Source organism: Lithobates pipiens, unplaced genomic scaffold, assembly GCF_037356315.1.
Source record: "Lithobates pipiens isolate NorthernLeopardFrog02 unplaced genomic scaffold, aLitPip1_a1.2 Scaffold_8, whole genome shotgun sequence".
In the NCBI taxonomy this organism is placed as follows: domain Eukaryota; kingdom Metazoa; phylum Chordata; class Amphibia; order Anura; family Ranidae; genus Lithobates; species Lithobates pipiens.
Window position 1 is genome coordinate 628,795,041 of NW_027507903.1, and position 12,638 is coordinate 628,807,678.

At 41.2% G+C, this 12,638-nt stretch overlaps 1 protein-coding gene across 1 annotated transcript; it reads left to right on the forward strand.

The window, feature by feature from the left end:
* The first annotated feature begins 4,387 nt into the window (after positions 1–4,387).
* On the forward strand, positions 4,388–9,998 carry LOC143961500 (olfactory receptor 11L1-like). The gene has a single exon (XM_077470796.1). It carries the CDS (start codon positions 4,596–4,598, stop codon positions 5,520–5,522), a length of 927 nt encoding a protein of 308 aa, XP_077326922.1. The 5' UTR covers positions 4,388–4,595; the 3' UTR covers positions 5,523–9,998.
* The last annotated feature ends 2,640 nt before the right edge of the window (positions 9,999–12,638 follow it).

A 12,638-nucleotide genomic window follows, 5' to 3' on the forward strand; every position in this document is an offset into this window, starting at 1 on the left:
AAGGGGATGTGAAATAATTACATACAGCAATGTAATCTGTAAGATTACATTATACCGTATGTAATGTGTGTGTTTCACTTTTAGAATTTGGCGCCGTTCTCCATCCCTGTGCGTCGCAACGCTCGCAGGCAACGGAGATCGGCTCCGTGATAGATTGAGTGGAGGACGAGCCACTTGTACAACGGGAGGACATCGCTGGATCCAGGGGATAAGGTAAGTAAGCACTCCCTGGATTCAGCGATGCGAACCCGAGTCTGGCTCTGGGTTACCAATTTTGGTACAACATTTTCACCCCGAGCCAGACTCGGGAATACCGCCAGGGGGATTAACCAATGTGACAAGTGAAAAAATAAAAAATGTAACCACAGATGTTACACTCAAACAAACAAAGTTGAAATAGATATAAAACAGAAAATGCAGCGCCAGGGTGAGAAACACATTAACATTTGAAAAGTGATTAGATCCAAATAATCCGTGCTCAGAAAAGAAGTCCCACACTTATTGTGAGAAAAACTGCAAAAATGATTGCGTGTAGTATACAACACCCAATACAATATACATATAACTGTATGTCATAAATAATAATTGCGTGAAAAAATATATGGTACTAAGACTGAAAATGGACTGAAGTCAGTTCATCAAATTATGAAGGAAGTCCTCTTAATAAATTAAACAGGCGTGATCAATCTTCCCATCTACACCATAGGTCAAGGCGGGGAGGGTGCAGACAACACTAGCCTGTTTGTCTGAAGTACTATTTGAGGGTTCAACCTTCTATGGATACACGATGAATACTCTTACTGGAAATGTTGGACCCACCTGTCTCTTATGACAGTGGGTCTACAGCACTTGTAATCCCAAAGGATTGGGTTCCAGCTTTCGATGTAGTGGATCCTAGTATATGCTCCCCATGTGGACGTCCTTAGTCCTGGATGGAGGTAGGTATTCCTAAAGACCACCAGCCGATATTCTCCAAACTCGAGACCGATGTTATTTTGGGAACCCAATATATCCAAACTTTACGTTACGAATAGGGACTCAAACGGATGATACATAAAACAGGAAAAAGAAACAAAAGGGCTCCGGATGGTGCAGGTAAAAAAAAAACGGTAGGTTTTTATTAAAAAAAAATAAAAAATATATAATATACAAAAAAATATGTTTTTATAATAAAAAGTGATCACAAAAGAGACTAGTAAAAAGCAATGTGGGGTGCACGCAATGCTACCCAAAATTTATTATATTATTATTATTTATATTTATTATAAAAAAAAAATTGTATATATATATATTTTTTTTTTTATAAAAACCTACCGTTTTTTTTTTTTTGACCTGCACCATCCGGAGCCCTTTTTCTTTCTTTTTCCTGTTTTATGTACCCTCCCCACCTTGACCTATGGTGTAGATGGGAAGATTGATCACTCCTGTTTAATTTATTAAGGACTTCCTTCATAATTTGATGAACTGACTTCAGTCCATTTTCAGTCTTAGTACCATATATTTTTTCACGCAATTATTATTTATGACATACAGTTATATGTATATTGTATTGGGTGATGTAACTACATGCAATCATTTTTGCAGTTTTTCTCACAATAAGTGTGGGACTTCTTTTCTCAGCATGGATTATTTGGATCTAATCACTTTTCAAATGTTAATGTGTTTCTCACCCTAGCACTACATTTTCTGTTTTATATCTATTTCAACTTTGTTTGTTTGAGTGTTAGCTGCTGATTCTATTATAGTAGCGCAGTGTCTCCCCTTTTCACCACTTTATTAATAATGTCTTCTCCTTTCCCCGACTTCTTCCTCCATCTTCTTCTGGTCTTCCTTTGGTTTTCTTCTTCTTCCTCCATCTTCTTCTTCTCCCACTTCTTCCTCCATCTTCCTCTGCTACTTCCCCTGGTCTTCTCCATCTTCCCCCTTCATCTTCCTCCGGCTTCTTCTTCCCCGCTTCGTCCCCCGGACAATCTGCCTCAATCGGAGTCTCCCGCTGTGTGACGCTTCTGTTCTTGTGACAGTTCTTATATAACTGAGGGCGGGGCCACTTTTGATTATTCGTGTCCCATAGACTTTAACCGTGTTTAACAATTTTTTTGTCTGTTCAGTATGTTCTGGTACAAACCGAACCACAAGGTGTTCGGCCCATCCCTACTGCCTAGTAAAAGTATGTTAAAAAAATAAGCATTTTTTTCTTTTTATAACATTTTTTTCATTTTTTTATTATTTTTTGAATACTTTTATCAAAGTAGTTCAGTGTCACCATAGTAACACTGTACTACTCTTAAGGGGTGATCATGTTATCAACGGGCTGCAGGTACCGGGATCCACAATCCACTGTGTCCTGTCGACACAGCAGTCGTGGAAGTGGCACACTGCATGCCCCTAACACAGACAAGGCTGAATGAAGTACATGGATGATGGAATTCTTTCCTTATTATATGCATGGTATTTTTTTTTATACAGTAATTGCCAAGGAGTCATGTGATAAATACACAGATAGACAGATCACTATGCAAATATTTAGATGAAATGTAAAGTCTCTCAAGGAGATCAACTCCACAAACTATGATAGAAATTCCTTGATTTGCATATACCGGTTATGCTATTACCAGTGGTGGAATGACCAGGGTCTCATTGGTCACTGTTGCCACCAAGCCCTGGTGGTCCACCACTGTGGGGGCCTAAGATTGCAGAAAAGGGGCCCTGTCTACTGTTAGCTGTGAACTGTTCAACTGTTGCTACTGCTCGAGTGGAAGGTGGTGGGTCTGGCAATGGTAATGGTGTGTGGAAGCAGACGTGCCAGGCTGACCTGAGTGGAGCAACACGCAGTGTCCAGACTTCAGTCCTGGAACTCCTCCTTCCTGTACTTCACCGCAAAGACCGAGGACATGTGCTGCAGGAAGTGACACTGACAAGGAGCAGCAGTAATCCACAGATGTACAGTTAACATGGGAACATAGACCATAGGCTGGATTGGGCAAATGTCTGGGCTGTGGCATGGAGAGGGAAAGCAGGACTGAAACAGAGTGGCCATGAGGTAGGCAGTGTGCTCCGCACCCCCTAACATTGACATGGCAGGAACAGGCTGATTTGCATGGCATGGATCAATGGCTATCACTCCTCATGGCTCTCTGCAGGGGGCACTTTGGAGGTACTATCTTAGTGCCTCTAGAGTGCCCCTGTACATCCTGCAGAGTTCCCCCATACATCCTTCAGAGTGACCCTTTACCTCTCCAAAGTGCCCTCTTGCATCCTCCATAGTGCACCTTAGTACAGTAGTACTAAAGGAGCACTCTGGAGGCACTAAGGGTGCACTCTGGAGGAAGATATAAGAGGGCACTTTGAAGGCACTAAGGAGGCACTCTGGAAGAGGATGTAAGGGGGACTGTGATGGTACTAAGGAGGCACTCTGGAAGAGGATTTTAAGGGGCATTCTGGAGGATGTTTAGGGGCACTCTGAAGGATCTGAAGGGACACTTTGAAGGCACTAATTTAATATCACCAGAGTGACCCCTTACATTCTCCTGAGTGCCCCCTTTCATCCTTCAATGTGCCCCTTTGTACTACTAAGGGGGCACTCTGGAGGTACTAAGGGTGCATTCTGGAGGTAATTAGGGCCACTCTGGGGGAGGTAAGGGGGCATTCATGAGGATTTAAGAGGACAATCTGGAGGCACAGATCTAAAGGGGCACTGATGTTGGCGGGGCCCTAGGGGGAACTGATGTGGGGGGACACTCTGGAGGATGCAAGGGGGCTCTGATGTAAGGTGGGTGGAGAATAGAGCACTCCGGATAACATCTCCTGAGATGTGATTAATGCACCACAGCAGCACATCAGAAGAGTGAAGCACACTTTATAGGAAAAACAAAGCAGAGAATTAAGCGCTTCTAAGTGCAGTAATAAAACACTTTAATGACAAGGAAGGGTTAAAAACACTTACAGGATGAAAGTGAAAAACAGGCATATCAATGAATCCAAGACATCCAGCGGGATGCCTACTGGGAGTAAAGACAGCTGCAGGTGGAAGTTCCAGCTGACCAGCGGTGGTGAAAACTGTGTCTCTGATCCAAGATGGAGAGCCATGCTGTCAAGACCAATATGGAATCCAGGCAACCGGAAGTGATGTCATAGTGAGTGGCACATGTTTCAGAGCATGCTCAGTTGCTCCTTCTTCAAACCAAAAGAACAAGCAATCAATTGGTGTCAGGGGGCCCTGCATGGTTTCCTGAAGATTCTAGTTATGTCTTTGGCTATTACTATTTAGTGCCTAAAACTCTTTTTAAGTCTATTTAATAAGATGTGTAATGTTGCATTTTTATATTAATTCCTTGAGACCTTACATAATAACTGTATTATGTATTATCCATTTCATTTTTACAGATGGAAAGACTACATTGGCTACATAGTTATGGAGGATAAATAGGGCATACGTCAATCTAGTCCAATCAACGTTTAAAGTTAAACCAGATGATAACTAGCTTAAAAAAAATGGGAAGCAATACAACACCTTAACTTGTTTTTCTGAAGAATAAAAACAAAAAATAATACTTACTAAAAAAAAAATATTTAAAAGGCTTGCATATCTTTAAGTCATGTCTCAGAGCAATATCACCATGATCACTGAGATTCATCTTCTTGGCTTTCACAATGTTTATCATATCAACATTTTTCTTTTTATTCTGTTTTTCATGATTTACTACCTTACAACAAGTGGAAACTTGCTGCTCATAGTTGTAGTAGCCAAGATCCGAAATCTGCACTCTCCAATGTACATTTTTCTCACTCAGCTCTCCTTATCGGACATAATAATGGCCAACAGCATTAGCCCCAGTTTGCTTCATGTGTTGGTGGACCAACAAACCACAATCACCTTTACAGGCTGCCTAGCTCAGTTTTACTTTTTTAGTGCCTCTTTGGCCCTGGAGTCTCTGCTTTTGACCGTGATGTCATATGACCGATATCTTGCTATTTGTAACCCTCTACGATACAACACTATTATGAATTACATATTTTGTCTAAAACTCATTTTATTTTCATGGCTATTGAGTTTTTCTGTGATTTTAAACCATGTCCTAGCCATTTCTAACTTACAATTCTGTGGTTCTAATGTCATTGATCATTTCTTCTGTGACCTGTCTCCTCTGTTGGAGCTTTCTTGTTCAGACACAAATCTTGTACAGACCGAAGTTACAGTACTCACTATGCCAATGGCTGTAGTCCCATTTCTATTGATCATTGCATCATATTGCTATATTATCTGCACTATCTTAAGAATCCCTTCAGTCACTGGAAGACAAAAAGCCTTCTCCACTTGCAGCTCCCATCTCGCAGTTGTATCTCTATATTATGGAACTCTTCTTTGTACATATGTGGCTCCAACACGGGGGCAGTCATTAATTGCCAGCAAAGTACTGTCCCTTCTGTATACTGTTGTTACTCCATTGATAAACCCCCTCATATATAGTTTTAGGAATAACGATATTCAAGAAGCTTTTCATAAAACTTGCAGAATTTATTGATATACCATTGACACACAAATGATGTGACTTCTAAAATAACTTTTAAATATGTATGCAAAAAAATGCAGAAACTGTTCTGGCAGCAAAGGGGTTGAATGGAGAGAGGACTGGGTCAAGATTATGTCTTTTTTTGGAACCAGTTAATTATTATGTATCAGTCTGTTGTGCTTAGAGAAAACAAGTCAGTTTAGTGGATCCCGATGAGAAAGTGAGTGACCAAGGAAAGTACAGCCAACGTTCATTCATTCTGCAATACTGTGACCTGCTTTCAGCAGACAGCGTGATGAAGCCCGCTGTCAGCCGACGTCACAGAGCTGGTCTAGGCTCGGGAAAGATTGCGACCACATGGAGCAGCACCAGCAAGCCACTGAGAGCTTGACCCAGCTGCTCCCGCCACTTACACAGCCCAACGCTCCACTGAGCAAAGGGGGGGGGGGGGCAGAGCAGAGTGTGGTGGCTGACTGAGTGATCTGTAGCGTTTGATCACTTAGTTCTCAGTCTTAGAGCTGGTAGAGGACAGATGTCGCATCGAACCGTTGTTACATCCACCTAGGTAAGTATGATTCCCTCCCCCCTAAAAAAATTATATACTTCTCTTTTAAATTGGGTAGAGGATTATTCCTCTGCAACATGAAAAAATACATAATTTTTATAATTTGTACTAAAAAATTATGGATGACTGCAAAGGAAAAGAGAGAATGCTTACCTTTCTGCCATCTGAACTGCTACCAGCACTCCAGTGATGAAAAAGGGTCCCCCAAAGCTTCGGGGAAAAAAAGATGTATGGAAATGTTGATCTCAGAAAAAGGAACCATTCGAACTGGAGATGGCCCAGGAAATCAACATTTGCAGAACTGTGGGTTTCCTGGCAGAATTTGGTGGACCACCTCTCATCAACAGAGTAATGTTCAGTAGAGAAGGTGGCAGGATAAATACATATACTTTTTGTTCTATACAGAAAATATAGTAATAAAAATTCAGATATAGAGATTATTATGTGTTACTCTTAGCATAGGTGGAATGCATGCTGACACTGAGTGGGCTCTTACTTCCACCACACAGTACTGATACCTTTTTTTCTGAGTTTTGTACTATTTTCAGGTTTTATACATGTTAACCTTCCAAGGAGGTGCAATAAAATATTTATGAGGAGCTTGTTCTTAGGTACAATACATTTTTATTATTTTGTTGAAACGTATTAACCACTAGAGATCCGCGCTGTAGCCGTCATTCGGCTGCTTTGCATGGACTACGTCTATTGACGTCTGCACGCTCTGGTATCAGCGAGTCTATGATCCCGACCCCTTACCACATGATCAGCTGTCAGCCAATGACAGCTGATCATGACATGACAACAAAGCCGGTAATTAGCTATTTTTCCTTCTCGCGCTGACAGAAAGAAAGAATAAACTGATCACCGGTGGCTGTAAGAGGGACATCACGGCGAGCTGGCACCAGCTCATCAGTGCCCACCTGCCCCCTGCCAGTGCCACCTAAGAATAGGCAACAGTGCTGCCTATCAAAGCCCATAGTGCCACACATCAGGGCCCCTAGTGCCACCCATCAGTGCCCACAGTGCCACCTATCAGTGCCCACAATCTTCCTCAACAACAGGGCTGCACCTCAGTGCCACATATTGGTGTCCTCTACAAGTGCCCATCAGTGTTGCCCATCAGTGCCACCTGTCAGTGCCAACTATCAGGGCCCATCAGTCCCATCTATCATGGTACCTATCAGTGCCCATCAGTGCCACCCATCAGTGCCACCCATCCATGCCACCCAACAGTGACACCCATCAGTGCCATCTTATCTGTGCCCATCTTTGCCCATCAGTGCCACCTTATCTGTGCCCATCAGTACTGCTTTATCTCTCCCCATCAGTGCCACCTTATCTGTGCCTATCAGTATCGCCTTAACTGAGCCTATCGGTGCCCATCAGTGAAGCCTATCAGGGCCCACCAGTGCAGCCTATCAGTGCCCACTACTGCCACCTCATCAGTGCATATCAATGAAGGAGAAAAATTACCTGTTTGCAAAATTTTATAACAAACTATTAAACATGATTTTTTTTTGCATCTTTTTTTGTTTGTTTAGCAAAAAATAAAACTCCCAGCTGTAATTAAATACCACCAAAAGAAAGCTCTATTTGTAAGAAAAAAATGATAAAAATTTCATTTGGGTACAGTGTAGCATGACTGCGCAATTTTCATTCAAAGTACGTCAGCGCCGAAAGCTGAAAATTGGTCTGGGCAGGAGGGGGGTTTAAGTGCCCAGTAAGCAAGTGGTTAAACATACTTGAGGTTTGGTATTTCGAGGAGCTTGTTCTTCTCTCATTTTCGCCACTAAACTCTGCCACTGGAATGATTGGATACCAAGGAAAGGATTACGGAGAGCAGCTAGAGGAAACACCTTGGTCACAGGGACCACTTATGCCGCGTACACACGACCAGACTTTTAGACATACTAGGTCCGACGGTCTATCTGACGGACTTTTGGCGGAGGTCTGACGGATTTTCCGAATGAACGGACTTGGCTACACACAAGCACACCAAGGCCCGATGGAATGGAACGTGATGACGTACGACTGGACTAGAATAAGGAAGTTCATAGCCAGTAGCCAATAACTACCGAGTGTTGGTTTTCGTCCATCGGACTGGCATACAGACGAACGGATTTTTCAACCGGATTTGAGTCCGTTGGAAAGACTTGAAACATGTTTTAAATCTAAAGTCTATCTGATTTTTGGACAGCAAAGGTTTGATGAAGCCCAAACACTATCGAATTGTCCGGCGGATTCGTTCCATCGGACCTAGTCCGTCAAAAAGTACTTTCATGTATATGCAGCATGAAGCATTTTTTACTTCTTTTTGTTGTATGACAATAGGGTCAATATTATCTGGTGACTGGGAATTTTTACTTTATTCCACACAAGTTGATTTGGGTTTACACAGAGGGATTGTTATTCCAGTGAAAATATCATCAGGGAAAAGCCTGTAGGCTTAAGAACTTTCTGCACAGATTTTCACTGGAATTGAGCACTTTTTTTTATATTTTTTTATTTTCAGTTGGACTTTATAAGTTTCTTTGAATTGTGTATGTCACATCATAAATATTTACATAGGCAAGCACTGTTTACACAATAACCGCTTGCCGACCACCCGCCGTCATTTTACTGTGGCAGGTCGGCACGATCCCATGAGCCGTCGTAGCTATACATCGGCTCGTGGTATCGGGATAGCAGGCGTGCGCAAGTCACCAGAGGCATGTGCCCGCTGATGCTTGTGGCCAACGGTCTCGATAACCGCTGGCCACGAGCGATCATGGGCACGAGAGGCAGAACACCGAAGTGTGTGTGTAAACACACAAATCCCTGTTCTGCTCTGTGAGGAGTGGCAGATCTTGTGTTCCTACTAGCTAGAAACCATGACCTATCACTTCCTCTAGTCATTCCCCTCCCCCTTCAGTTAGAAACATGTAGCAGGGAACACAGTTAACCCCTTCCCTGCCACTGACATTTTTACAGTAACCTGTGCATTTTTATAGCACTGATCGCTGTATAAATGCCAATGGTCCCAAAAATGTGTCAAAAGTGTCCGATCTGTCCGCCATAATGTCGCAGTCCTGCTAAAAATCGCATGTCACAGGGCAGCACAGTGGTGTAGTGGTCAGCACTCTCATCTAGCAGTAAGAAGGGTCACTGGTTCAAATCCCAACCATGATACTACCTGCCTGGAGTTTGCATGTTCTCCATGTGCCTGCGTGGGTTTCCTCTGGGTACTTCCGGTTTCCTCCCACAATCCAAAGACATGCAGATAGGTTAATTGGCTTCTGTCCAAAATTGGCCTTAGTATATGAATGGGGACCTTGGATTGTGGGTTCCTTGAGGGTAGGGACCAACGTGAGTGTGCAATGTACAGGGATAGGGACAATTGTAGATACTCACTCAGGTTGAACTGGATGGACTGGTGTCTTTATTCAACCTAACTAACTATGAAACTATATCACCGCCAATTGTAGTAAAATAATAATAAAAATGCTCTAAATCTATCCCCTATTTTTTAGACGCTATAACTTTTGCGCAAACCAATTGATATATGCTTATTTCGATTTTTTTCCCAAAAACATGTAGAAGAATACATATTGGTCTAAACTGAGAAAAAAATAGTTATTTTTTTTAGAAAATGGGGATATTTATTATAGCAAAAAGTACAAAATTTTGTGTTTTTTTTCAAAATTGTCGCTCTTTTTTTGTTTATAGAGCAAAAAATAAGAACAGCAGAGGCGATAAAATACCACCAAAAGAATTTGTGGGAAAAAAAGAAAATCAATTTTGTTTGGGTGCAGTGTCGCATGACCGCGCAATTGTCAGTTAAAGTGTCACAGTGCCTAATTGCAAACAATGGCCCGGTCATTCAGCAGCCAAATTATCCAGGGCTAAAGTGGTTAAGTATTTTACTATTTTGGGTACATTTTGTTGAGCATAGGAATTTTTATAGTTTTTTTGAATCATGAAAAATGACTATTTGATCCCCCTCTGCAGTAATTCATAATTTTGTAGTATCCATTGAAAAAAATAGAATTAGAATAGAATTTACTTATCTTGTTGCAGAGGGATAATCATTTACCCCAATTTAACATAGTCCTTCTCTTCTTCATTTACCTCTGACTAAACTGACATTCTTTCTCCCAGCACTGTGCATGGAGACTGATACATAAGAACTAACTGGTTTTAAAAAAAAGGCATAATCTTGACTCACTCCTCTTTCCATTTAAAATCAAAAAAAGCTATAAAAATAAAAAATAAAAAATGAAATTCAATCAAATAAAAAATAGTCCATATAATGTGTCAAACCAATTGTAGGCGATTGGCTAAACGCAGCCTAGGGCCTCTAAGCTTGCAGATGTCCACCCCTCGGATCAGGGTCACATACACTCAAGAGCTGCGTCCACAAAACAAGGTCCATACGCTGTCATAAATGGCTCTGGAAAGAGAGAGCCAGGGACAGGGATCCTCAAACTACGGCCCTCCAGCTGTTGCGGAACTATGCATCCCATGAGGTATTGTAAAACTTTGACATTCACAGACATGACTAGGCATGATGGGAATTGTAGATTCTGAACAACTGGAGGACCATAGTTTAAAGACCCCTGGTCTAGAACAAGATGCATGACTTATGTTTGGCCTGTTGACCCATGTTAACTCCTGATGGTGTATCTTAGAGAGTCACAAACTTGTATAAACCATATATTGCTGACTTGTTTAATTATATTCATGACATTAATGATATTACTGTATTACCTTTACTAACATTGTGGTTGATAAAGCTGAACCAAATATAAGCTGTGTACACACCCAATAAAGTAGGCATTTTCTTTGAACTCACTTTGTGTATCTTGTGGTCATTTGAAAGTGTCTCCCAGTAGCGGGGGTTTTCGGAAGTCTGCAGTATAACCATTGGCTGGTCTGTCATGTACCCCTTCATATACTAAAACTCTGTTTCCCCAAAACTCCAGGATTAGCTATCTTACCCTTAGGTATAGACTCTTTTCCAAAAGATACCAGAGTAATAATGTCCCACATCTTAATGAGTACTAGACTAGTGATCATGCGACATTGGAAAGATCAGGAAACTCCTACAATTAAGGAAATAATAATAACAACCAACACTCATGCTACATACAAACTTATGTTGGCTTCCTCTCAGGGCAAATGTCTAATGTCTCATAAGTTATGGAAACCGTGGACTGACTGGTATCGGAAAAAAAGTCTCTCAATATGATATATGACTTATATGCAATCAAATTACACCAAAGGATGTGTATATGCAGGTTTTATTTCTGTGTAACTTTGGTTATCTCTTTTTCTTCTTCTTTTCCTTTATTATCACTCTGTTTTCAATAATTGTTCGATGTACATAATACTCAATAATAGAATAATGGAAATACTCAAACATTTTCATTTACTAGCTCTAAGCAATAACTTAATAACTAATTAAGATGGTTAAAATATTCAACATCACAAAATATTTGATATTAATATAAGTACCTTGGAGGGGTGCAAGGCCTCCCCAATCGGGACACAGTATGAACCCAAACAGGGTGTCAGGAGGGGAGATCCACCTATCCTAATTAAAAAGACAGTGGATATTGTCTCACAACATTTGACTTGAAACTCGTCCAAATATGCAATGTATAAATACATAGAAAATGCCTAATTAAAGGACCAATTACTGTTTTCTTTGTTAGTTTACTACTGTATTACACTTTATGTACAGTATATTTTGTATTATCTCAGAAAAAAATCTCAATAAAAATCATTGATATAAAAAAAAACCTTCATATAGCACAATCAATGTTTTTATATGTATGTGGTTGTATGTGCTTATACATGGGATTTAAGTGCTTGGGTGTGGCTTTATTTTTTACACTTTTTTTATACTAAAACTTTACCAAACATCTCCTCTAGGATACAATATTGTGGTGACAGGTTATCTTTAGCGAGACACCGGGGTCTATTAGACCCTTAATGTCTTATCTGCTCTTCATTGAACAGAAAGTGACAGTTGAGGAACCCAAAAGTGATGTAATGCATGGTGTTTTCAGGTTCTTACTAGGTAGGGAAGATCAGCTCATTGATGTTCACGGGTCTCCCTCCTTTTACTTACCATTAGGGTTCCTGAGCTTGCAGGTGGGAAAGTGGAGACTGGAAAACAATGCAGGGAGTTTAGGGAGTGGGGAAAATTTATAGCCACCTGATCACTTCCACCTGACGGTTGACAATTGGCTTGTCAGGTTTACATACAAGCTGGCCCAAATAAACTATTTCCATTACAGACTGATGCAGATGATGTATATGCTGTATTGCACTGTAGTAGCTCCTGCTACATACAGTATGCAGCACTGTGTTCCTGCAGAAGTACAGGCAACTACTCCTTTGCTGCGAGAGAGTTGGGTTGAATGCTTCTCTACCATTTAGGAGAAGCAAGGTACCTTCAACTACTTGTCGACCAGCCGCTGCAGTTGTATTGCGGCAGGTTGGCATGGCTTCGCAAATTGATGTCATTGTAAGGCAGCTCTTTAAATCAATGCAGCAGGCACACGGGCTCATAGTGGTCC